The following is a 27,895-nucleotide window of genomic DNA, read 5'->3' on the forward strand; positions in this document are numbered from 1 at the left end:
GAGTCACAACACAGTTGAGATTTGGCCGTTGGGGCTATTCTGGAGACAGGTGTGGGTCCCAGAGGTGGTACCTAAATATATCAGATGTTAATGGCATATCCTTTGGATATGCCGTAAATGTCTAAGATTGGAATACCTCTTTGAGTGGTTAATATGGTGCATCTCTGATGGTCTATGACAGTGCTTCTCAAATCTGGTAAATTTCCCAAAATTGGGTTAAAGTGTTTTTTTCTGTTTGGGCAACTGCACATGAAGCCATTATTACTCACACACAAACAGTGACATTTAAATGGACTTTCAAATAAATATATTTCAAAAGTATTTCATTTAAGATGAAAATTCATGAGATTACAGCTATAACAAACATTTGTAAGGTGCTTTTCTCACACTGTGGACACCAAGTGTGAGACGTTGGCCAGGGCAATATGTTGCAAAAACAAAGATAAGAAGCTTGATGAAGAGCTGGAAGCACCACTGATATTAGAGACATCTAAAATAAAAGGCATTGTGTCTTTTTTTTTGTTTGTACCAATCTCCCTTCACTTGTCATATCTGTAAAGAATAAATCAAGGCAACTGGACTTACTGTAGATTTCTTGAAAACATTTCACTCGTTCTTCCAACTAACTTTCTCAATTCTGAGTGACTGTACAAGATTCTCTGGGAATAAATATGTAACTGAATCAACATCTGGTAATTATACCCAGCATGGGGTCAGAGGTCATTATACCCAGCATGGGGTCAAAGGTGTTGATTCCATTATCCTAATTGGAGTCAGTAGGCGACAATGATCTCCCAGAAAAAGGTGTCAAGACAGCATTGTATGTGGCAGACAATAGATGTCTAACCCACCCACCCCCCCGCCTCTATTCAAGCTTGGCTTCTCCATTTTTATGTAGATGGCCTACTTCACACCTCGTTTATACCAATCGGCCTCCTTATCCAAAACACGTACTTGACTGTCTTCAAAGGTGTGACCTGTTTCTTTTAGATGTAAGTACACGGCTGAATCTTGACCAGAGGTTTTGGCTCTTCTATGCTGAGCCATACGCTGATGTAGTTGTTGTTTTGTTTCGCCGATGTACAGTTCTGAGCATTCCTCATTGCACTGGACTGCGTACACAATGTTGTCCATCTTGTGTTTAGGCGTTGGGTCTTTTGGGTGAACCAGTTGTTGCCTCAGTGTGTTGCTGGGTTTAAAGCAGACAGGGATGTGATGTTTATTAAAAATCCTTTTGAGTTTCTCAGACACCCCAGCTACATATGGGATAACCATATTCTTGCGTCTGTCATGCTTCTCGCCCTCACTGGTAGTTCTTGCACTTGTCATATACATTTTTCTGTGCTGGTAGCGTTTTACCTACATTGAGTAACAAGGACTTCCTAAGTGGTTTTGGGTAATGAAGGGAAAAGTTTGGGCAGGACAGGTCTATGACAAGTGAGGAGATCAACATGCTACAGAGGTTATTTGGTAGCTGCAACATTATAATTTCAACACCAAGAAGAAGAAGTTGTAGAATTATGGAAATCACAGGATCGATAGAGATGTTAAGGATTATTAGCTCTCCCCACAGAAATACACACACTTAGCGCTCATTCAAACGAACATAATGGCTCCGTGCTGCAGACCGAAAATTGTGGTCCGCAATGCACAGGCACCAGCTGCGTGCACTCCGTGGTGCAGATGGGGATTGTGATCCGCAAGATATCTTGCGGATCACAGACCCATTCAAGTCAATGGATCTGCACCCACGGTTGCTTTCTTGCTGTGCACCATGACAGCCTTTGAGAATGATGGTGTGAGGTCAATGGATCACCTAGAGATGGACATCTGGTTTGTAGCCGAATGTCATGCAAACTCCTTCTGATGGTTTGTGTAGATACTGTTTGCCATCCTAGGCTTTGGATGTCACGTTCAATTTCACTTGCAGTACAGAATGTATGACTATACCATTATTCTAATCAGACACTCAGTCTGTGCAGAGGTTCATCTCTGTGCACCTTTTGCTGTCATTCCAGTTTGTTCTTCCAAAGACCAGGATGTGCAACCTTGAACAGTGCTGACACCTCAGCCCAAGCCCATAGTGATCTGCTGGAGTGATAAACCAAGGTCTCTTAGTTCAAGCATTCTGTCCCTTTCAGTTTGTGACCAGCGGCAATAACTGGCATGTTGACAAACAGCAGGCATTGATCCCACACAACTTGATTTGACTTTTTAGGTTTCTTGTAGCTTTAAAACTTTGCCTTCAGTCTGGCTTTTATACCCTTCCCACATGCCACAGATTAGAGCTAGGTGCTTGAAAATTTGATTATTTGCAGATCCTAGCAACGTGTATTACCCCTGCACCTCTTGGGAGGTTTGGAGCTTAATCAATATTCCTAGTGGTATGAAATGCTAAAATGGTTAATTATAGTGATCTATGGCAGGAGAATGTACCTCTTATTCCCCATTTCCCTTCACACAACCAACCATTCTGTCTGAAGCCTCCACTAGGGGATCTCGCACTGGAAATTATACAGCTCCTTTTAAACGCACGAACAAATTAATATGCAGAGAGCGCACCCTAGTGGCTGCAGAAATAATTTTAACTCGATGGGTAGTTTTTCAACCTGTGTCCTTGGATAGGTGAATATATAATGCTTTACTATAGAGTGCCAAATATAAACCATGTGCTAGCCTTCTTATACTATTGATCATATTTAAAATAAATATACTCCTTAGCATTTTACATTATGGTAATAACTAGTCTCATTTCCCCAATCCCATAAGTATATTAATTACCATTAAAATGAACAAATAATAATATCAACACATACACAGGACTACAAATACAACCAACAAATTAGTCTGTAAAGAAAAAGAAATCACTCATCATAAATGTAATTAAAGACTATTACAGTCAGCACCAGAAATAATACACAATACAAGATCTTATAACAGTGTGAGCCTGGTGCCATAAGAACCAACACCAAATAAGTCAGTAAATAATATAGTACAAGATCTTTCTTAAAAACACTCTACAGTACAAGATGGAAGATAAAAGACATGTGCCATATGACAAGTAGGCACCAGTTGTCTACTACTATTCTTATGTCAATCATTAACATCCTGAAAGCATAAAAACATCTTGGTTCTTACATATTTAAAGAGGAACGCAGTTTTAGAGCTTCTCAAAAATTAACCTCTGTTTTTGCAGGGGGTAGTGGGAGGATCCATTTCAGCCTGCCCGATGCTCTGGTCTGCTTATATTGATTTCTAGCTGCCCAAGTGTGCTTCTTCTGCATCCAGCAGTTCTACTCAAGCCTGGTGGCTGTCCGAACACAGGCAGTCCGTCTGCCAGTACTATACTGCCCTAGACTTCCTTTTCCATACTTCTAGGTCTAACACCAGTGAGCCCTATCTTGAGCATACATGGTGTGTAATAGACAGTTGATGTTCACAGAACATAGATCTAGGACTTCGAATACACATCATCATGACAGCATAGAGAGGGGAAAGATCCAGAACACAAGTACACATTGATTACAGTACATATGGGGCAAGGACCATCTAGTACAGTGAGGGATGCTGACTAACAACAAGCTAAAACCAACACATGCACAGGCATTAATTTACTTAATAAATAAATTCTGTTATGAATGGAGTACGAAATGAAGTTACTATGTGTTAGAGGGAAGAAGTGGCTGTCATATGCAGAAAACAGCAGTCTGAGATACTGAGCTTTAAGCTCTGAGCCCTGGATGGGGAAGGAGCCTCTGCACTAGGCTCAGAATCTCACTGAGCTCTGGACCTAGCCACTGGAGAAAGACATACCCACTTCCTTCAGTCCATCTATGCTGCTAAGGACAAGATTTCCCCAGTAACAGTGAGTGGACAGCAACATTGCTAGAAAGGAGACCCGTAGTGGCTGAGAGAAGTAATTTTAGGGTGGATAACATGAAAATGTTTAATCAAAGTGATTTACACATTGTAGTGCCCATTTAAATAAAGCATATAGTGAGCTTCACTTGCCTTGGATTGGATTGAACACATACTAAGGTTATACAGAGATGTTTAATTATGAGCTTTACCTCTAATTATACTGTCCCCCAACCAGTATTTTCTTTTTCATTCTGACACTTTGACTGTGATGTTGTTTCTGCCAACTCAACAATAACTTAAAGGGGTTGTATGACCCCCACAGAAATTTTAGTAAAGGCTTTGACACTGCTTAGGCTAAAAAACAAAAGCCTATTAACTGTTGCTCTGTTACAGGGCAGAGGGTCCTGTCCCCGCTGCGGTCAATCCCTTGTGGACTGGAAGAGTGATTTCTGTGGGGGTTGGACAAACCCTTTAATGAGGTGCAAATATATCTGATAAATACATTTTTGCATTTAGCAATACTCAAGCTAAAGAACTTTCTGATATAAACTGGGACAGATTTATCAAGGCATTGACGCCACTTTTGTGGTGTAAAATAAGTGGTAAATTATTGTGCACAACATATTTGCACTATAATTTGAGTCTTTTTACACTGAGATTTTTCAAGTGACAAGAAAGGAGTGAAGCTTAGTGGGAGGGTAAGGCTGAGGACAGTAATTGGCTGCAGCAGTCATATGTCTTACCCAAGCACATAACCACCGATGAGACCCAGACCAGCACCACAGAGAACGATGCTGGGGAAAGGGAGGAGTATAAGATGTTTTCATATTTTTAGGGCTTGCCCAGGATTTTTCTCTTGGACAAACCCAGGGCCGGACTGGGGATAAAAACCAGCCCTGGAAAAAGTTGCATACCAGCCCCACAGCATTGAGTCATTATTTACTTGTTTATAATAGGAGAAAGCATTCATTTTATACCACGTGTGTAAACACGAATATGAACTTTGCCCCACGATAGCTCTTTTGTAGAACCCCCATTGTTCATATTATCACAGTGTTTTCCCAACCAGGATGCCTCCAACTGTTGCAAAACTACAACTCTCAGCATGCTCAGACAGTATTTTACCACGCCCTTTGACCCGCCCCTTTTTTGTTGGCCACCTATTTAATGATTGTTGCATGCAACATTTTACTTGACCAGCTATTTTAGATATTCTACGGCATTCCTGTTACAATCCCTCCAATGAGCCTTTCGACCAAATAATAAAAATATTTATAAAATCTCATATGATGCAAAAAAAAAAATAAAAAATCTGCAATGTAAAATCGATAATAAAGATCAACTACAAACAAACATATTTCACATAAAAACTTACAGTTACTTGGCTTGGCCCTTGGGGATCTCGGACGCCACTTCAACACTTGGCTGGGGGGCTCAGTGGAGCTGATGTTGTGCTTTATCCTAATGAGAAAGATTTCATAATAAGGATTTGGAGAAGGGGCGGAGGGATAGCAGAGCAGGGAGAGGCTGGTGCTGCTACTAGGGGGTCATACCATGGGGGAGTAATAAAGCCTACCATAATGCCCCCCCAGTAGTAATAATTCTCCTTATAATGTGCAAAACATACTCCTTTGTAATGCCCCCAGTTGAGCTAATGTTCCCATAATGTGCCAATATAAAATACCCCTTCTCAGTGCCCCCGTAGATGACCCCCATAGTGCTCCCCCCCTTCCCCATAGTACCCACCATAATGTGTCCCAGTATAAAATGCCCCTATACAGAGCCCCCCATATAAAATACCCCTTCTTTTTAGCCTCAGTAGATGCCCCTATAGTGCCACCCAATAATCTGCCAGTAATAAGTGCCCCAATAGATGCCCCCAATCATGTGCCAGTAGCCGCCCCTTATGTGCCAGTAGCCGCCCCTTATCATGTGCCAGTAGCCCCCTTATGTGTCAGCCCAGTAGTCCCCCCTTATCATGTGCCAGTATTGTACCTATATATATATAAAAAAAAAAAAAAAAAACACTTAGGCTGGGTTCACACGGGCGTGTCCAGATTAGGTCCGGATGCGTCCCGGTGTATTGCGGCAAACCCGCGCGAGTAGGTACGCAATTGGAGTCAGTTTTGACTGCGATTGCGTTCCGATGTTCAGTTTTTATCGCGCGGGTGCAATGCGTTTTGCACGCGCGTGATAAAAAACCGACTGTGGTACCCAGACCCGAACTTCTTCACAGAAGTTCAAGTTTGGGTTAGGTGTTCTGTAGATTGTATTATTTTCCCTTATAACATGGTTATAAAGGAAAATAATAGCATTCTGAATACAGAATGCTTAGTAGGTGATCAATTGAGGGTAAAAAAAAAAAAAAAAAAAAAAAAAAAAAAAAAAAAAAATGAACTCACCTTCTCCTCTTGTTTGTGTAGTTCCCGGTCTCTTCTTTACTTCTTTAATGATGAACTACCGGCTAGGACCTGTGGTGACGTCAGATCACATGCTCCAATCACATGGTCCATCACCACGGTGATGGACCATGTGATTGGAGCATGTGATCTGATGTCACCAAAGGTCCTTTAGCCGACAGCTCATCAGAAGAGCCCGGGAACTACGCGATCAAGAGGAGAAGGCGAGTTAATTATTATTATTTTTTTTAACCCCTCCAGCGCTATTTTACTAAGCATTCTGTATTCAGAATGCTATTATTTTCCCTTATAACCATGTTATAAGGGAAAATAATACAGTGAATAGACTGTCACCTAGCAACCATGCGTGAAAATCGCACCGCATCCGCACTTGCTTGCGATTTTCACGCAACCCCATTCACTTCTATGGGGCCTGCGTTGCGTGAAAAACGCAGAATATAGAGAATGCGGCGATTTTCACGCAACGCACAAGTGATGCGTGAAAATCACCGCTCATCTGAACAGCCCCATAGAAAGGAATGGGTCCAGATTCAGTGCGGGTGCAATGCGTTCACCTACCGCATTGCACCCGCACGGAAATCTCGCCCGTGTGAACGCAGCCTTATACTTACCTCCAGTGATGCGATGCAGGCCTCTTCCGGCCTGTGTCCCTCGCTATGCGGCTCAGGCGGCGCGATGACGTCATCGCGCCGCCTGCACCGGCCTCTGATAGGCTGCCAGCACTAGGCCGGCAGCCTATCAGAGGAACAGGAGGGGACACACCTCTCCCTCCCCTGCTGCAGCATAGACATCTGTAGCGCCGTCCTGAGGACGGCGATACAGATGACTATGGAAATGAGCGCTTCCACAATGGAAGCGCTCATCTCCTGCTGCTGTGCCCTGCCGCCGGCCGCCCCCACTTGTCACCAGGGCCGCGGCCTTGTGGCACTCAGGCCTGCCGGCCTAGCTGGAAATTTCCCGGTATCCCGGCAGGCCAGTCCGGCCCTGGACAAACCCTTTAAGAGATGTGGTCTCCTACCTGTGGTCCAACAGTTGTTGCAAAACTAAAGCACCCAGCATGCCCTAATAATCTGTGGCTCTCATTCTAAGAAGTGATCACTGCTGTAGAGGGTGAAAATGATCTGGATCCCAGGATCAAGTTAATAAGATTAAACAGAAATTAACTCCTTTGTCACCTATTTGGGTAACAGAAATTACAGAAATAAAACCGGAAGCCTGGCCTTGACTGCAGAAAAAGAAATGTAAGATAGGAGTTTTTAACAAGTACATTTAGTTTTATTGTACACATTTTTTGTTTGAACCTATAGAAAACACATTTCAGGAAAAACAACCAAAATGTCCCTCTTTAAAAAATAAAATAGAAAAGGTGACTGATGAGACAAAATAAACATCAGGGAATGGAAAACATTGAGATGTATTGCCTGCCAGGCATTCTCAAAATACAGGTTAGAATTAATTTGAAAAGCTAAACTCGTATATATGCATCTTAATATAGTTGTTCCTGTGACTTGTACACTGGGAGATTTACAAAATATTCTACCTGTTAAAGGGGACGTCATGTTTTTACTAAGTGACAGCTGATCCTCAGGATAGGCCATCATTAGCTGATCAGTGGGGTCTGACGCCCTGCATCCAGGCCAATCAGCTTCTTGGGTGTCACTCATTCCCTCAGGACAGGCCGTGACTAGCTGACCAGCATGGGTATGACAGCCCACCGATCAGCTCTTGGGGTGTAACTCGTTCAGTTGTGTAGTGGAGAGAGCTAGTCACTGCTCTCGCCACTACTCAGTTGATGGAGCTACATCCAAACAGCTGATCAGTAGGCATCAGACCCCTGCTGATCAGCTAGTAATAACCCATCCTGAGGAAAGGCCATCTCTTATTAAAAGCTGGACAACTCCTTTAAGTATCGACAGATTAAAGAGTTGTTAATCTCTCACATAGTGACATAGCATTAGAGTCCAGTTGAGGTCTCCACATCATGTGTATACTGCAGTCCTTACAGAACACCAAAACCTTTCTCTGAAGCCAGGACTGTTCAAGAGGAGTCTTGTGATGGATTTAAGCTCAGCCATCATTTATGCACTTGGCTCAAAGGTCTTCTTTTCCATGATTTGTAGACTGGGAAGTAGCACAGCGAAAGCTCAGGTTATCTGAAGCAGAGTCTGGGGTATTGCCCATTCTATAGTAAAGAAAAAGAAATAAAAATATGAATATAAAAATATATAATTAGGGAAACATACATATTTACCATACTTGCCTTCTTTAAAAAAAATCTTTGGGAGATGAGGAAAAAGCCTTTAACTCTTTACTTGCCGCATAACTGTGCATTGTATTAGGCCTCATGCACACGACCGTTGTTGTGTTCCGTGTCCGTTGTTCCGTTTTCCGCGATTTTCTGCGGACCCATTGACTTTCAATGGGTCCGTTGAAAACTCGGATAATGCACTATTTGTCATCCGCGTCCGTGATCCGTGTTTCCAGTCCGTCAAAAAAATAGGACCTGTCCTATTTTTTCCACGGACAACGGTTCGCGGACCTATTCAAGTCAATGGGTCCGTAAAAAAACACGGAGGCACACAAGATTGTCATCCGCGTCCGCGCCCGTTTTTCTCCTATCATTTGCAAGGCAAACTTGACTTTGATTTTTTCTTTCACTTTTCATGTCTGGTGATCCTCCAAAAATCAAGGAAGACACACGGAAACAAAAACGGAAACGGATCACGGAACAACGGAACCCCGTTTTGCGGACCGCGAAAAAATACTGCCGTGTGCATGAGGCCTTACTCATAATGGCATGATTTCAATATTGCCATTGTATCTCTCTGCATTACTATTCAAAACACAAACAATTCTATTTCGGCATTTAAACCAATAGGTGCCAGTGTGTTCATATTGAAAATCCATTTTGTTTCTATTCTAGACATGCTTTTAATGTATTTATCATCTCCCTGTGCCAATTTTAAGACGTGGGGTTTTAATGCTGCCCTCAGCACTTTTTGGAAAGGGACAGTGGCGAGGACAGGGGTGGGACCTGCAGGCCTGACACATTTAGCTTCACTTGTGCCAGTTTTCTGGCTCAAAATAAGACAGAAATCTACAGCAGCTCGGAGCTGCCATAGACTTCATTCTGGTGCACGGACTGCCAGAGGAAGTGCTTCTCTGTGCCTCATCATAAATTAGGCACATACTTCGGCAGCTCAGGAGATTTCAAAGATTGGCATAAAATGCCGGTCTATGAGAAATCTCCCTCTTTGATTTAAACAGTGATTTATACATTTATGAAACTGATGGATTCACACCTGGTGGTCACTCGAGCTTTATGATTGGCTGAACCATCCTGTGTATCAATCCAAGACGCCCCACGTAGGACATACATCTTTTGCCCACTTCGCATATATTCCGTAGATGTCCACTCCCAGGCGTTCCCCAGCATATCATATAGACCTGGTATACACGGACAAATGCCTAAGTTAAGTGGTATCATTGCACTCTCAAACATACAGGTAGGGCTATGCTGACACTGCACTAGCCAATTAAATACACCGGGTAGTAATAAAGTGAAAGGAGCCCTAACACATTTTACAAAATTCAATACCCAAATAATAGAACTACGGCTCCAATTAGAAGTACAAAAATGATCTTTATTAAATAAACACAATCACATTGTCATAAAAACAGCAGTAAACAGGTATGTTGTAGTGAGGAAAGACCCGAGGAGGACCGGGGGATCGACACACATGGGCTCACATAAGTTACTAAAGAGCGTCGCAACAAAGCCAAAAAAAGAAAAGATAAAGTAACTCTGGATGGTTGAATCCAATGAGAATATACATAGGCAGTGTTGAAATAAAGACAAGCTCAGAAAAAGTACCCAGTATTAGTGCGCCGGTCCCTCAGTCTCCTTGTCCCAATGCCGTTTCACCAGCAACCATGTGTGTCGATCCCCCGTAAGTGAATTTCTTTTCTCCTTTAAATACCCAGTTTTAGAAGAGCACAGACATCATAATGTGTATGCAATATTTCTTTACAAGACAGAATTAGAATCATGAGGGAAGAATGTCCAAGAGATAAGGCTACCAAGTTTGTAAAGGACTACTCACCATAAGCATTCTGGGCAGGGAATGCATGTACTGGTGATACACCATGATAACCATCCTCAGCAGTATCCAGAGTAGGGAATTTACCCTGTAGGTGATTAAGCATCCCGTTAAGAGGAATATTTTTGAACAGTGAAATACCGTATACATGTACAATTGAAAGAAAAAGTATGTGAACCCTTTGGAATGATATGGATTTCTGCACAAATTGGTCATAAAATGTGATCTGATCTTCATCTAAGTCACAACAATAGACAATCACAGTCTGCTTAAACTAATAACACACAAAGAATTAAATGTTACCATGTTTTTATTGAACACACCATGTAAACATTCACAGTGCAGGTGGAAAAAGTATGTGAACCCTTGGATTTAATAACTGGTTGAACCTCCTTTGGCAGCAATAACTTCAACTAAACGTTTCCTGTAGTTGCAGATCAGACGTACACAACAGTCAGGAGTAATTCTTGACCATTCCTCTTTACAGAACTGTTTCAGCTCAGCAATATTCTTGGGATGTCTAGTGTGAATCGCTTTCTTGAGGTCATGCCACAGCATCTCAATAGGGTTGAGGTCAGGACTCTGACTGGGCCACTCCAGAAGGCGTATTTTCTTCTGTTTAAGCCACTCTGTTGTTGATTTACTTCTATGCTTTGGGTCGTTGTCCTGTCGCAACACCCATCTTCTGTTGAGCTTCAGCTGGTGGACAGATGGCCTTACGTTCTCCTGCAAAATGTCTTGATAAACTTGGGAATTCATTTTTCCTTCGATGATAGCAATCCGTCCAGGCCCTGACGCAGCAAAGCAGCCCCAAACCATGATTCCCCCGCCACCATACTTCACAGTTGGGATGAGGTTTTGATGTTGGTGTGCTGTGCCTCTTTTTCTCCACACATAGTGTTGTGTGTTTCTTCCAAACAACTCAACTTCGGTTTCATCTGTCCACAGAATATTTTGCCAGTACTGCTGTGGAACATCCAGGTGCTTTTGTGCAAACTGTAAACGTGCAGCAATGGTTTTTTTGGACAGCAGTGGCTTCCTCGGTGGTATCCTCCCATGAAATCCATTCTTGTTTAGTGTTTTACGTATCGTAGATTCGCTAACAGGGATGTTAGCATATGCCAGAGACTTTTGTAAGTCTTTAGCTGACACTCTAGGATTCTTCTTCACCTCATTGAGCAGTCTGCGCTGTGTTCTTGCAGTCATCTTTACAGGACGGCCACTCCTAGGAAGAGTAGCAGCAGTGCTGAACTTTCTCCATTTATAGACAATTTGTCTTACCGTGGACTGATGAACAGCAAGGCTTTTGGAGATACTTTTATAACCCTTTCCAGCTTTATGCAAGTCAACAATTCTTAATCGTAGGTCTTCTGAGAGCTCTTTTGTGCGAGGCATCATTCACATCAGGCAATGCTTCTTGTGAAAAGCAAACCCAGAACTGGTGTGTGTTTTTTGTAGGGCAGGGCAGCTGTAACCAACACCTCCAATCTCATCTCATTGATTGGACTCCAGTTGGTTGACACCTCACTCTAGCTCTTGGAGATGTCATTAGTCTAGGGGTTCACATACTTTTTTCACCTGCACTGTGAATGTTTACATGGTGTGTTCAATAAAAACATGGTAACATTTAATTCTTTGTGAGTTATTAGTTTAAGCCAGTGATGCCCAACCTACGGCCCGCGGGCCAAATACCTCTTTCTCATACTGTGAAGGTGATCTCTACATGTAAATGCTTTGCACCTCCACCAATGAGCAGGAAATTGTCAAGAAGCAACACTTCCTTCACGACACTCATCATCTTATTGGTGCAGTGTAAATTTTCTGGATAGAATAGAGCCTCATTTTTGGCTATTCTCACAATCAGGGTAGAAAGAAGGAAAAACCACCAATCCAACTAAACAATAGCACGTTATCCCCATCTGTTGTCTGCAATTTTAGTAAAACAGGAAAAACTGTGGACCCGTCACAATGAACCCCAAGAGATGGTTGTTAAGCCAGTCCTAATTGCCGCTGCATACAGCATGGTATGGGTTTCAAAATACGAGGTTTGGATGCATTAAAAAAAATATATAAATTATCCATTTCTTTCTGAATACTGAGGGAATTCATAGATTTCACACACCCACAAGACAAAAGACATTATGACCAGGAAAACTGAAAATATCAAAGCTGTTCCTGATCTCACATCACACGTCAGGTCAAACGTTAATAAAAATACAATTATGAAAATACATGAGGCATGGAAACATGAAGAACGACAGGAATGCACTTAAATTCTACCTGGGTCTAAAAATTTTGTAATAACAGTAGAGGAAAATGCAATGGCAGCATGGTAGTATACAGTCAGGTCCATAAATATTTGGACATAGACACAATTCTAACATTTTTGGCTCTATTAGGCTGGGTTCAGACGTGAGAGTATTTGATATGCGCGTTTAACGCGCGTTTTTGTCGAGCGTTTTTATGCAATAGTAAACGCGCGTTTGACGCGCGTTTGTGTGATTGACTGCAGTGTCCTATGGCCACAAACGCGCGTCAAAATGCCCCAAAGAAGCTCAAGAACTTGTTTGAGCGTAGGGCGTTTTTCAGCGCGTTCAAACGCGCTGTAAAACGCTCAAGTGAGAACCAGGGCCATAGGGAAGCATTGGTTTTCATGTGTTGAGCGTTTTACAGCGTGTTTGAAAGCGCTGTAAAACGCTCAAGTGTGAACCCAGCCTTACACCACCACAATGGATTTGAAATGAAACGAACAAGATGTGCTTTGAATGCAGACTGTCAGCTTTAGGGTCCATTCACACGTCCGTTTTTTCTTTCCTGATCTGTTCCATTTTTTGCGGAACAGATCTGGACCCATTCATTTTCAATGGGTCCTGGGAAAAAACGGACAGCACAATGTGTGCTGTCCGTTTCCGTTGTTCCGTTCCACATGTCCGTTTAAATATAAAACATGTCCTATTCTTTTCCGCAAAATTCGGATCCTGGTACAATACAAAGTCAATGGATCCGCAAAAAACGGAAGACATTCGGATGTCATTACGTATGTCATCCGTTTTATGCGGATTCCGTTCCTGGAAATTACATTTAAATTTTTTTTTGAATTTTTTTTTTTTCAAAGAAATCCAAACAACTTTATTTGCTTATTGAAATTTATACATGTTTCCGTTTTTTGCGGATCCGCAAAAAACGGATGACATATGGAAACATTTTCAGGAACAACGGATCCGCAAAAAACGGACCGAAAATCGGGATATAGAAAAATACTGACGTGTGAATGTAGCCTAAATTTGAGGGTATTTACATCCAAATCAGGTGAACGGTGTAGGAATTACAACAGTTTGCATATGTGCCTCCCACTTGTTAAGGGACCAAAAGTAATGGGACAGAATAATAATCATAAATCAAACTTTCACTTTTTAATACTTGGTTGCAAATCCTTTGCAGTCAATTACAGCCTGAAGTCTGGAACGCATAGACATCACCAGACGCTGGGTTTCATCCCTGGTGATGCTCTGCCAGGCCTCTACTGCAACTGTCTTCAGTTCCTGCTTGTTCTTGGGGCATTTTCCCTTCAGTTTTGTCTTCAGCAAGTGAAATGCATGCTCAATCGGATTCAGGTCAGGTGAGTGACTTGGCCATTGCATAACATTCAACTTCTTTCCCTTAAAAAACTCTTTGGTTGCTTTTGCAGTATGCTTTGGGTCATTGTCCATCTGCACTGTGAAGCGCCGTCCAATGAGTTCTGAAGCATTTGGCTGAATATGAGCAGATAATATTGCCCGAAACACTTCAGAATTCATCCTGCTGCTTTTGTCAGCAGTCACATCATCAATAAATACAAGAGAATCAGTTCCATTGGCAGCCATACATGCCCATGCCATGACACTACCACCACCATGCTTCACTGATGAGGTGGTATGCCTAGGATCATGAGCAGTTCCTTTCCTTCTCCATACTCTTCTCATCATTCTGGTACAAGTTGATATTGGTCTCATCTGTCCATAGGATGTTGTTCCAGAACTGTGAAGGCTTTTTTAGGCCTCTTTCACACTTGCGTTGTCCGGATCCGGCGTGTACTCCACTTGCCGGAATTACACGGCGGATCCGGAAAAACGCAAGTGTACTGAAAGCATTTGAAGACGGAGCCGTCTTCAAATTGCGTTCAGTGTTACTATGGCAGCCAGGACGCTATTAAAGTCCTGGTTGCCATAGTAGTAGCGGGGAGCGGTATACTTACAGTCCGTGCGGCTCCCGGGGCGCTCCAGAATGACGTCAGAGCGCCCCATGCGCATGGATGACGTGATCCATGCGATCACGTGATCCATGCGCTTGGGGCGCCCTGACGTCACTCTGGAGCGCCCCGGGAGCCGCACGGACGGTAAGTATGCTGCTCCCCCGCTCCCGACTTTAGCGTCCCGGCAGCCATGGTAACCATTCAGAAAAAGCTAAATGTCGGGTCCGGCAATGCGCCGAAACGACGTTTAGCTTAAGGCCGGATCCGGATCAATGCCTTTCAATGGGCATTAATTCCGGATCCGGCCTTGCGGCAAGTCTTCAGGATTTTTGGCCGGAGCAAAAAGCGCAGCATGCTGCGGTATTTTCTCCGGCCAAAAAACGTTCCGTTCCGGAACTGAAGACATCCTGAACAGATTTCTCTCCATTCAGAATGCATTAGGATAAAACTGATCAGGATTCTTCCGGCATAGAGCCCCGAAGACGGAACTCTATGCCGGAAGAAAAGAACGCAGGAGTGAAAGAGCCCTTAGATGTCGTTTGGCAAACTCTAATCTCGGCTTCCTGTTTTTGAGGCTCACCAATGGTTTATATCTTGTGGTGAACCCTCTGTAGTCACTCTGATGAAGTCTTCTCTTGATTGTTGACTTTGACACACATACACTGACCTCCTGGAGAGTGTTCTTGATCTGGCCAATTGTTGTGAAGGGTGTTTTCTTCACCGGGAAAAGAATTCTTCGATCATCCACCACAGTTGTTTCCAGTGGTCTTCCGAGTCTTTTGGTGTTGCTGAGCTCACCGATGTGTTCCTTCTTTTTAAGAATGTTCCAAACAGATGTTTTTGCTATCTCTCTGATGGGTTTGTTGTGTTTTTTCCGCCTAATGGTGGCTTGCTTCACTGATAGTGACAGCTCTTTGGATCTCATCTTGAAAGTTGACAGCAACAGATTCCAAATGCAAATAGCACACTTGAAATGAACTCTGGACCTTTTATCTGCTCATTGTAATTAGGATAATGAGGGAATATTACACACCTGGCCATGGAACAGCTGAGAAGCCAATTGTCCCATTACTTTTATTCCCTTAACAAGTGGGAGGCACATATGCAAACTGTTGTAATTCCTACACCGTTCACCTGATTTGGATGTAAATACCCTCAAATTAAAGCTGACAGTCTGCAGTTAAAGGGCATCTTGTTAGTTTCATTTCAAATCCATTGTGGTGTATAGAGCCAAAAATGTTAGAATTGTGTCAATGTCCCAATATTTATGGACCTGACTGTATAAATCTATCTGCACTGAGTTCATAGATTTCTTACTAAATATTCTAAACAGATCAAACTATTATGGTCGGAGTTGTACAAGACGATTGTGAAAGTAACATATTACCTGCCAAAGATTGCTTCTATTTTTCTCAAAGGTGTTCCCCCACGGATAGGTGTTCCCTGTGAGTATAGCATGACGATATTACAATTTCCATTTTATCATCAAACGAGCATCTGTATCTGAATACTTTTGTAATTGCATGTAGTTAAAAATCTTATATAGCCACTGAGTTATTCAATAAAATGTATGCGTATAGCGCCACCTGCTGTTTGTTCTTTTTTTTATTTTAATTTTATTTCTTTGTCCGGCTCACTGAGAAGGCCGCACATGCTCAGTTTCATCCCTCAACTGCCTCCTGAGCTGTGATGGGGAGAGCATGGGCACGCCTCCTGAGCTGTGATGGGGAGAGCATGGGCACGCCTCCTGAGCTGTGATGGGGAGAGCATGGACACGCCTCCTGAGCTGTGATGGGGAGAGCATGGACACGCCTCCTGAGCTGTGATGGGGAGAGCATGGACACGCCTCCTGAGCTGTGATGGGGAGAGCATGGACACGCCTCCTGAGCTGTGATGGGGAGAGCATGGACACGCCTCCTGAGCTGTGATGGGGAGAGCATGGACACGCCTCCTGAGCTGTGATGGGGAGAGCATGGACACGCCTCCTGAGCTGTGATGGGGAGAGCATGGACACGCCTCCTGAGCTGTGATGGGGAGAGCATGGACACGCCTCCTGAGCTGTGATGGGGAGAGCATGGACACGCCTCCTGAGCTGTGATGGGGAGAGCATGGACACGCCTCCTGAGCTGTGATGGGGAGAGCATGGACACGCCTCCTGAGCTGTGATGGGGAGAGCATGGACACGCCTCCTGAGCTGTGATGGGGAGAGCATGGACACGCCTCCTGAGCTGTGATGGGGAGAGCATGGACACGCCTCCTGAGCTGTGATGGGGAGAGCATGGACACGCCTCCTGAGCTGTGATGGGGAGAGCATGGACACGCCTCCTGAGCTGTGATGGGGAGAGCATGGACACGCCTCCTGAGCTGTGATGGGGAGAGCATGGACACGCCTCCTGAGCTGTGATGGGGAGAGCATGGACACGCCTCCTGAGCTGTGATGGGGAGAGCATGGACACGCCTCCTGAGCTGTGATGGGGAGAGCATGGACACGCCTCCTGAGCTGTGATGGGGAGAGCACGGACACGCCGCCCGACCTGTGATGGGGAGAGCATGGACACGCCTCCTGAGCTGTGATGGGGAGAGCATGGACACGCCTCCTGAGCTGTGATGGGGAGAGCATGGGCACGCCTCCTGAGCTGTGATGGGGAGAGCATGGGCACGCCTCCTGAGCTGTGATGGGGAGAGCATGGGCACGCCTCCTGAGCTGTGATGGGGAGAGCATGGGCACGCCTCCTGAGCTGTGATGGGGAGAGCATGGACACGCCTCCTGAGCTGTGATGGGGAGAGCATGGACACGCCTCCTGAGCTGTGATGGGGAGAGCATGGACACGCCTCCTGAGCTGTGATGGGGAGAGCATGGACACGCCTCCTGAGCTGTGATGGGGAGAGCATGGACACGCCTCCTGAGCTGTGATGGGGAGAGCATGGACACGCCTCCTGAGCTGTGATGGGGAGAGCATGGACACGCCTCCTGAGCTGTGATAAGGAGAGCATGGACACGCCTCCTGAGCTGTGATAAGGAGAGCATGGACACGCCTCCTGAGCTGTGATAAGGAGAGCATGGACACGCCTCCTGAGCTGTGATGGGGAGAGCATGGGCACGCCTCCTGAGCTGCAGCTTGATATAAATCTAGCAGAGCAATGAATGGGGAGATCTCTGGATCCATGTGAGGTACAGGGCTGGTTCTAGCTTTGTTAGAAAGTGATTGTCATGTACTACATGTTGTCAGATTTTTATTTTTTACATTAATCAGGGGTTAACCCCTTTAATTAAAACCCATTAAGAACAACGCAAAATTAAATAACCAAACCAGATGATGGCGTACCTTTAAGTCCTCCTCTGGCCGCAAATTCCCATTCTTCCTCTGTTGGCAACCTCATCCCGAGCCACTTACAGTAGGCCTGGGCATCATTCCAGCTAACCTGCAGCACAGGGAAATCCAGCTTCTCCTTGATACTCGATCCTGGTCCAGTTGGCTAAAGAGAATGGAACAGGAAAAATTTGATTATAACTGGGTGTAGGAACTAATGTGCACAATGTTCTGCAGCAACCATTGGCAATATAGAATATACCTGACGCCAAAAGGCTCTTTCTATAGGAAGCCACCATGGTGCCGACTGAAATAGAAACAGACCAACAAGATAAGAGTTAGACTATGTGAACAATAGGTGAAGGCAAATCTCACAAATCTCAACACGGGTACACAGAGGACCGGAGGGAAGCTGGGAATTGCTACAAGATGGTTTCTAAATTTTATCGCCTTTCATTTGTAAAGGCTCTTTGATAACGCGATCTCGCCACGTTCTATCAAAGTATTATTTTCTTATATAGTCTTCAGTGATATTTTTGGTTTTACTATAGAATCAATGTACTAAGCTAATAAGGGTAATGTTCATATTAATGCTGCCACAGGTGATTATAGGGGTCCCCGACTCCTGTCCCACAGGACCTGCACCTGCCACAAATTTAGAGCATCTGCTGTGGAAATGACTATAAGGCCTCATGCACACGACGTTGTGTTCCGTTCCGCAAAATGGGGTTCCATTGTTCCGTGATCCGTTTTTGTTTCAGTGTGTCTTCCTTTATTTTTGGAGGATCAACAGACATGTAGGAAAGTAAAAAAAAATCTAAGACAGGTTTGCCATGCAATTGATAGGAAAAAAAACAGACGCGGACGACAATTTTGTGTGCCTCTGTGTTTTTAGCGGTCCCATTGACTTGAATAGGTACGCGAACCGTTTTCCGCGAAAAAAATAGGACAGGTTATATTTTTTTGACGGACTAGAACCACGGATGACAAACGGTGCATTAGCCGAGTTTTCAACGGACCCATTGAAAGTCAATGGGTCCGCAGAAATTCACGAAAAACGGAACAACGGACACGGAATAAAACAACGGTCGTGTGCATGAGTCCTAATGGGAATAACCCTTCTGAGCATTTAGCTATCCTTTGCTGCTCCAGTTATCCATGCAGATTAGTCAACAAATGGACTGTTGTCAAAAAAACGAGATCATTACCTGTAAGGGAGAGTTCACATCACCGTCAGCAGAGCAGAAAAATAAAGAAAAAAAACGTATCCTGTACATTTAGCATCCATTTATGTCAGAGATCCGTTTTTTTTTTTTTTTTATGGATAAAAGTACTGCATGCACAGAAAGGAAAGGAGCTTGGGTGGAACAAGAGCATTGGCAACGCTCTCATTGTACCAAAGGCCTAAGCTAAAGTACACTGCTCAAAAAAATAAAGGGAACACTTAAACAACACAATGTAACTCCAAGTCAATCACACTTCTGTGAAATCAAACTGTCCACTTAGGAAGCAACACTGAGTGACAATCAATTTCACATGCTGTTGTGCAAATGGGATAGACAACAGGTGGAAATTATAGGCAATTAGCAAGACACCCCCAATAAAGGAGTGGTTCTGCAGGTGGTGACCTGACCACTTCTCAGTTCCTATGCTTCCTGGCTGATGTTTTGGTCACTTTTGAATGCTGGCGGTGCTTTCACTCTAGTGGTAGCATGAGACGGAGTCTACAACCCACACAAGTGGCTCAGGTAGTGCAGCTTATCCAGGATGGCACATCAATGCGAGCTGTGGCAAGAAGGTTTGCTGTGTCTGTCAGCGTAGTGTCCAGAGCATGGAGGCGCTACCAGGAGACAGGCCAGTACATCAGGAGACGTGGAGGAGGCCGTAGGAGGGCAACAACCCAGCAGCAGGACCGCTACCTCCGCCTTTGTGCAAGGAGGAACAGGAGGAGCACTGCCAGAGCCCTGCAAAATGACCTCCAGCAGGCCACAAATGTGTCTGCTCAAACGGTCAGAAACAGACTCCATGAGGGTGTTATGAGGGCCCGACGTCCACAGGTGGGGGTTGTGCTTACAGCCCAACACCGTGCAGGACGTTTGGCATTTGCCAAAGAACACCAAGATTGGCAAATTCGTCACTGGCGCCCTGTGCTCTTCACAGATGAAAGCAGGTTCACACTGAGCACATGTGACAGACGTGACAGAGTCTGGAGACGCCGTGGAGAACATTCTGCTGCCTGCAACATCCTCCAGCATGACCGGTTTGGCATTGGGTCAGTAATGGTGTGGGGTGGCATTTCTTTGGAGGGCATAGCCCTCCATGTGCTCGCCAGAGGTAGCCTGACTGCCATTAGGTACCGAGATGAGATCCTCATACCTTTTGTGAGACCATATGCTGGTGCGGTTGGCCCTGGGTTCCTCCTAATGCAAGACAATGCTAGACCTCATGTGGCTGGAGTGTGTCAGCAGTTCCTGCAAGACGAAGGCATTGATGCTATGGACTGGCCCGCCCGTTCCCCAGACCTGAATCCAATTGAGCACATCTGGGACATCATGTCTCGCTCTATCCACCAACGTCACGTTGCACCACAGACTGTCCAGGAGTTGGCAGATGCTTTAGTTCAGGTCTGGGAGGAGATCCCTCAGGAGACCGTCCGCCACCTCATCAGGAGCATGCACAGGCGTTGTAGGGAGGTCATACAGGCACGTGGAGGCCACACACACTACTGAGCCTCATTTTGACTTGTTTTAAGGACATTACATCAAAGTTGGATCAGCCTGTAGTGTGTTTTTCCACTTTCATTTTGAGTGTGACTCCAAATCCAGACCTCCATGGGTTGAAAAATTTGATTTCCATTTTTTCATTTTTGTGTGATTTTGTTGTCAGCACATTCAACTATGTAAAGAACAAAGTATTTCAGAAGAATATTTAATTAACTCAGATCTAGGATGTGTTATTTTTGTGTTCCCTTTATTTTTTTGAGCAGTGTAATACTCAGGAACAGAGCACAGTGTTTCAATCAGGTGAACTACAGCTATGTGTCTATACAAATCGCTGGATAGGGAGGTCACTGCTGACGGATTCCCCTTAAGAACAAGTATGAAGATGGAGCACACACACTGTGCGTTAAACTCCTGGTGCTTCATTGTAAATCTATGTAAAAACAGCGGGTCACATAAGCCAACCGCCGTTTTGCATTAGCTCCAATAAATTTCAAAGAGGCTAATCCCGTTATGGTTCCAGGGGCTAACATGTAGCAGAAATCAGAGTATCAAATGCAGATTTCTGCCATAGAGATCCTTAAAGATTCACAGCGGATGTGCCTTGTGAGTCTGTGATAGGGCAGGAATCTGACCTCCACCAATCCTACTCAAATATTGGGATATGTCATGTAAACCCTCTTTCAAACAAAACTATGAAAATACTGCATTCCCATATAAAAATGACACTATTTTCCTGGTGTACTCACCCACTGAAGAAAACTGGCACTTACCTCCAGCTTCTGGGTTACTTTCTTTTTGAGCTCATCTGATACAAAATCCTCAAACACAAAGCTCCAGCCAAACGTCTCCGCTTCTGACTTGTACTTTGTCGCTCTTACAAATTCCCTAGATTTAAAGTGCCAGTAGAAATTGTAAAATCTCTCTTTCATCTGGTCATAAAACGCTATCTTAGGCCCCTTGCAGACAAGCGTTACTACCGCAGCAAGTTTGCATCCCAGCACCCGGCCCGACCTCCCAGCGCTGACGGGATTCACATAGCATTATATTGATTTATGATGCTATGTAACCCTTACAGTTCTGGAATGTATTGGACAGCATTATGCCAGTGTTATCCAATACATGCCAGAACTAAGGGTTACATAGCATCATAAATCAATATAATGCTATGTGACCCCCGGCAGCGCTGGAAGGTCAGGCCGGGAGCTGCGTTGCGGACTCGCTGCGGGAGGAACGCTTGTCTGCAAGGGGCCTTAGTTTCAGTAAAAATGCATGCTATACATTACACGCAGAAAGCCCAGCAGGTTATAAACATTCCGTCACTATTATGTGGAATTTTATCCACTCTAGCGGCCAGCGCAATTCCATAATATGTACATCGGTCCTAAAGTAAAGGGCCCTTTACACGGCCCGAGAATCCTAAAGATAATCATAGGAACACTTGTTAGAGATTATCTGGCGGTGTAAATGTACTGCCGATTACCCGATGAACGAGTGAATCATTTGTGCGCACGCAAAAATTATCGTTTACTGGCAGCAGATAGTACTGTGTAATCACGATCTGCTGCCGGCAAACAACGAGTCTGTATGGTGAAGAGCGATGGCATTAGCGATCATTCCTCCCCATACATGTAAATGCAGCAGTCTCCTCTGCTGACAAGCAGGCGATTGTCGGGAAGGAAGGCTTCCCTCCTGACAATCTGCTGATGTGTCTTCCTGCGTAAAGAGACCTTAAAAGTGCTAAAGATGGCCTTAAGTAAAGAGTGCAGGGCTGTCTAGATATAGTGATGCATATGGGAGCCATCAACGTCTACTTACCTAAAATCCTTGTTGGTGACAGGAAACTTGTCAATTGCAAACTGCTTTACAGTCACTTGTTTGGTTGGTCCTTCTCCATCTTTGCTGTCTGGAGCATTTGATCCCATAGTGAACTTTCCACCTCTGATTTGCACTATTAAATCATTTTCTCCCTGACCTGCAATAATAAGAGGAATATGGTCCAGTCATTAATACATTCGCTGATGTAACGATCGCAAGAATATAGCATTTCAAATTCCCCTTGGCTTCCCTGTATCTGCCTACATTTGATAGCTATAAAAAGGAGAACTAATATCAATTGGGTTTTCAGAGATGACCTATCCAGTATATGATCGCTGGGGTCCCCCGCAGATCAGCTGTTTACGAAGGCACCGGTGCCTTCTCACACAGCTGATCGGCGGGGTCCCAGGAGTCAGACCCCAACGATCAGATACTGATGACCTATCCAGTATATGATCGCTGGGGTCCCCCGCAGATCAGCTGTTTATGAAGGCACCGATGCTTTGCCTAGGCCATGTGATGTTACGTTCATCAGTCACATGACCTAGACACAGCCCAGCGCTGCGCTTAGTGAGCCAAGAGAAGGCCGCGGCGCTACGAGCACTGGTGCCTTCGTAAACAGCTGATCGGCGGGGTCCCAGGAGTCAGACCCCAACGATCAGATACTGATGACCTATTCGGAGGATAGGTCATCAGTTAAAAAGCCTCGGAAAACAAATACACACAAGGTAAATATTTTATGTCAAATAAAGGTATTTTTCCAAAGATTACATTTACGGGTCAATGTGTCCAGTCTCTGAATTCAGAAGGATCCTCTTTGACTAAGGAGAGAGAAGCGGATGCCACCCCTTCTGGGTTGGGGGACATGTTCCAAAACTTGGAATCCAAGTTGAAAATGTTGATGTTTCATGCTGATAAAGTGGGCAGGCAGAGGTAAAAGTGTGGTTGTGATGGATGGTGGACTAATGCTTAGAAATGTTGGGTGGACTCCCCGACATACATGAAACCACATGGACATTTTAGAAGGTACACAACCAAAGAGGAATCGCAGGTCAAGTCATCTTTGATTGTGAAGCTTTGACCTGCATGTAGGTGCTGAATCTGGTTTCCCCCCGATAAAACTGGAACCTTGGGTGCCGTTCAAATATGGAAATGTACCACACCTTAGGGTCCATTCACACGTCCGTATGTCTTTTGCGGATCCGCATAAACACGGACATCGGCAATGTGCGTTCCGCATTTTGCGGACTGCACATCACCGGCACTCTAATAGAAAATGCCTTTTCTTGTCCGCAGTTGCGGACAAGAATAGGACATGTTTTTTTTTTGGGCAGAATGGAATCTGCGGATCCGCAGATGCGGACAGCACATTCTGGCCCCATTGAAAATGAATGGGTCCGCACCTGTTCCGCAAAATTGCGGAACGGATGCGGACCCATTTTGCGGACGTGTGAATGGACCCTAAGGGACTGTAAGAATTGCTGGCGTGGTTTTGAACATGTCCCCCAACCCAGGAGGGTGGCATCCGCTTCTCTCTTTAAGAGAGTTCTTTTGGATTCATACACTGGACACATTGTCATCAAGGGGTCTGACCCAGGAATGTGATCTTTGTAAAAATATCTTTATTTTACCTAAAATGTTTACCTCATATGTATTTGTTACTTAATATGATCTCTCCTTTATTTCTTCTCAGACGCGGTGCAGGTCTAGTTTAGGGCGAGATTCCATTCCTCTTCTCCTCTTGTTACTTTCGCCTTCCTCCCTCTCTCCTTCTTCCCCTTCTCTTTTCTCTCTAGGTCTCCCCTTTTTTTTCTCCTCCCTCCTTCTCTTCCCCTAACTAAGCTATGGTCAATTTTTCTCTTTCCTTTCTTTTTCATCCATTTATCTTATTCTTTTCGATGCCCATCTTGTTGATAGAGGCATACCACCCCCTTCATACTTCCATTATCATACTGTTGCCCGTACATCCCATTTCCTCTAGCAGTTGTGTATAGACATTCTCTCCTGTAACTTCATTCATATGGGCATCTCACACCCCTGACACACGTGGCGCCTCCTTCACGTGTCAGATCGTATTATCTGCCCCCTCCCATTGGGGAGGTCCTGGTCTGACGCTCCTCCGCGCTTAGACTATGTCCCCCATGCGCAGCCTGTTTTGTAAGGCACTGGAGCTACATGTCAGCGAAGCAGAAAGGCGTAATACACATTATGCAGGTATGGCTGTCTTTCCGGAGTTCCTTACCCCTCACTAGGAGGCTATCCATTCCTGGTCATCTGGGCCAGTACTCTTCTTTCTTCGTTTCTGTACTTTTGATCGGTGGGGGTCTGGATCATTAAAGAGAGGGGGCAGAAGCATTCGGTTGGGCTCTGTACGATTTATTTTTTTGTTTGGCTGTTTCCAACTCCCTGGGCGAGGAGAACATAGCATAGCCAAATATAAATTCGGGGTCACAGCTCGGAGGGCTTCTGCCCCTCTCCTTGGTGATCAGCGACCCCTGACAATCAGCACTCCTGACATGTGATGGCACACTTCACAAGCTCAGGATTATACAGAGCCATGATGTCCTAGAAGTCTACGGCCATGCTATACTTCATATGGATTGATATTCGCTCCACTACTTGTACAGTGCACTCCCTACGCCTTGTGCACCATGACTTTGGCTGAGTTTCCATCATGCGGCCGATGGTAGCACGACTGTGAAGGTAATCATGCTGTTCTAGACACTGCAGACGGATGGGTTTGGGCCGCACGCAGCAGCCATGGTGTCTGTAGCCATTCTTAGTCCCATATGCACAGACCCCAAACTGTGAATGCATGGTCCTGTTCCTTTGGAAGTAATAGGACGGAGACCCCTGACTGTTTTCACCCATGGTCTGCGCCTGAAATGGGGATAAGAAGCTCCTGCTCTCGGCGCTGGGGTCCCAGATGGCTGCACCAGTTAATAAGCCATGTGCCCTTTAACCAGCGAGTCCGATCCCCGAGATCTCTGCTGGTCAAGGCTGACAGTTGTAGATCAGGTCTTGTTCACACTTGGCCTCATGCACACGACTGGGTCCGTTTTGCGGTTCGCTAAAACACAGATGCCAGCCGTGTGCGTTTCGCATTTTGCAGAACAGAACATCCGGCCCTCAAAAGAGCAGTCTTATCGTGGTCTGTGATAAGGACAGGAACAGGACATGTTCGGGTGTGGGCAGCACATGGAGCGGCGTCCGCCTCTTTTGCGGCCCCACTTTAGTGAATGGGTCCGCACCCGACCCGTGAAAACCGCGGCTCAGATGCGGACCCAAATTGAGGCCGAGCATGAGCCCTAACAGGAGATAGGACAGCCCATACAAGTACACTACACGAGGCCAGTTTCTCATCGACATAGTTTGTATTTTTTCTTTTTTGACAGTAATAAAGTGAAAGCGGCATGAAACTAGAAATGACTGGCACACAAATGGGCAAAAACCGTGTGATTTAAAGGGTTAAATGCATTTGGGCCTCTGATCACTGCCACATCACATACAGTGGAGTTCAGCCTGGCCCAAACAGCTTCTGTGCACAAGAACTGGCATCAAAGTGGGCAAACAATGTCAGCCTGGTGTATGGTATACCATGGGTATATGTCTAGGACGCATCTTGTCCACATACCTCAGATACACAAGAGATAAACGCACCAGCTGTGAACACAGCCGTAAAATCTCCTCCATGGTGTCAGTTATGCCACTCAGCCCCCATAGACTAAAATAAGAGGCTGAGGAGAAGACACCGGGATCTGCAGGACACCCCCTTCCTGCGCAGGCGCAGTGTGAGCCCCCTCACCTTGTATCGCCCACAGCAGCAGCAGGAGGCTGAGGACGCGGCCGCCGGCGCTCGGGGTCATCACCTCCGCATGTATCACTAGTGTGCAAACTCCACGCGCGGCAAAGCGCAGGCTGACTTCCCAGGGCCACGTGACAGGCTGGGGTCACGTGACTGACTCAGCCGCGGGCTGGAGCTGTGGTAATGAAGTATCTGTCATGCCACCTTCCATTCACTTATACAAGGGCCTGTTTTTTTTTTGCAGGAAAAACTTTTATTTTCTAATGGTACCATTTAATATCAGTAGGGCAAAAAAAGGCCAATTGCAATGCTGTTTTATCGGTTATGTTTTTACAAGTTCACTGCACGGTAAAAATGTCACGTCAGGGCTCATGCACACGAACGTATTTTCCTTCCGTTCCGCTTTTTTTTGCGGACTGTATACGGAACCATTCATTTTAATGGGTCTGCAAAAAAAAAACAAAACGGAAGTTACTCCGTGTGCATTCCGTTTGTATTTCCGTTCTGCAAAAAATAGAACATGTCCTATTATTATTGTCCTATTATTGACATTACGGACAAGGCTAGGACTGTTCTATTAGGGGCCAGCTGTTCCGTTCCGCAAAATACGGAATGCGCACGGACGTCATCCATATTTTTTGCGGACTGCAAAAAACATATGGTCTTGTGCATGAGGCCTTAGGCTACATTCATGAATCCGAATCCGTTCCACGGGCAGACCCATTTATTTCAATGGGGCCGCAAAAGATGCGGACAGCACACGTGTATTGTCCGCATCCGTACTTCCATTCCGCGGCCCCCTGCAATAAAGATAGCGCATGGTCAGTGTCAGTGTTTTGTGAATCTGCAGTTTTCAGACTGATTAGCTGCGGATTTGCGGACTTGAAATCCGCCGCCTGTTAATTTATACAGCGCATTGCACTCTTTCTAACGTGTGCACCCCGTGGCCGTGGTGCGGGCCGCAATGCACAAACACCAACTGTGGGGCAGCCGCAGCGGATCGCGGACCCGTTCACTTTAATGGGTCCGTGATCCGGCCGTTCCGCAAAAAGATAGGACATGTTCTATCTTTTTGTGGAACGGAAGTACGGGACGACACCCCACGGAAGCACTCCGTAGTGTTCTGTTCCGTGCTTCCGTTCCGCATCTCTGGATTTGCAGACCCATTGAAGTGAATGGGTCTGCATCTGTGATGCGGAATGCACACGGAACGATGCCCGTGTATTGCGGCTCCGCAAATGCGGCCACGCGGCTGAAACCGCATTAATCAGCAGCTTTTCTGCAACAAAATCCGCAGCGTGTGCATGCACTCTTTTGTGTGTGTTTTTTCTGCTGCAAATTAGACGCAGAAATAATGCCGCTAATCGGTCACGTGTGAACCCAGCCTTATAGAGCAGCGATAGTGCACTACTCTGCTATCCTGGCCGCGACAGAATTCGTGCAACCAGTGAAGCCGAGCCCTTATCCATCTTTTTGTTACGTATGATTACAGCGATATGAACTTTATGTTGTTTTTGTTATGTTTTAATATTTCTTTAAAAAAAATATGCATTTTTCTTTGCCTCACTAGGAAACCCATAGATTTTATATTTTTTTCTATGGAGCTGTGTGGGCTCCTGTTTTGTATTT

The 27,895-nt window shown here is 45.1% G+C and overlaps 1 protein-coding gene across 1 annotated transcript; it reads right to left on the bottom strand.

The window, feature by feature from the left end:
* Window positions 1–7,732: 7,732 nt before the first annotated feature.
* SUMF2 (sulfatase modifying factor 2) lies at window positions 7,733–26,402 on the bottom strand. The gene is made up of 9 exons (XM_040424806.1): window positions 26,267–26,402; window positions 22,462–22,618; window positions 21,417–21,531; window positions 18,186–18,230; window positions 17,939–18,089; window positions 16,000–16,055; window positions 10,385–10,469; window positions 9,584–9,728; window positions 7,733–8,463 (listed from the first exon to the last, which is right to left on the bottom strand). The coding sequence occupies exons 1-9, from the start codon at window positions 26,325–26,327 to the stop codon at window positions 8,373–8,375; spliced, it is 906 nt and encodes a 301-aa protein (XP_040280740.1). The 5' UTR covers window positions 26,328–26,402; the 3' UTR covers window positions 7,733–8,372.
* Between the last annotated feature and the right edge of the window lie 1,493 nt (window positions 26,403–27,895).

This window comes from Bufo bufo, chromosome 3 (genome assembly GCF_905171765.1).
Source record: "Bufo bufo chromosome 3, aBufBuf1.1, whole genome shotgun sequence".
NCBI classification, from domain to species: Eukaryota; Metazoa; Chordata; class Amphibia; order Anura; family Bufonidae; genus Bufo; species Bufo bufo.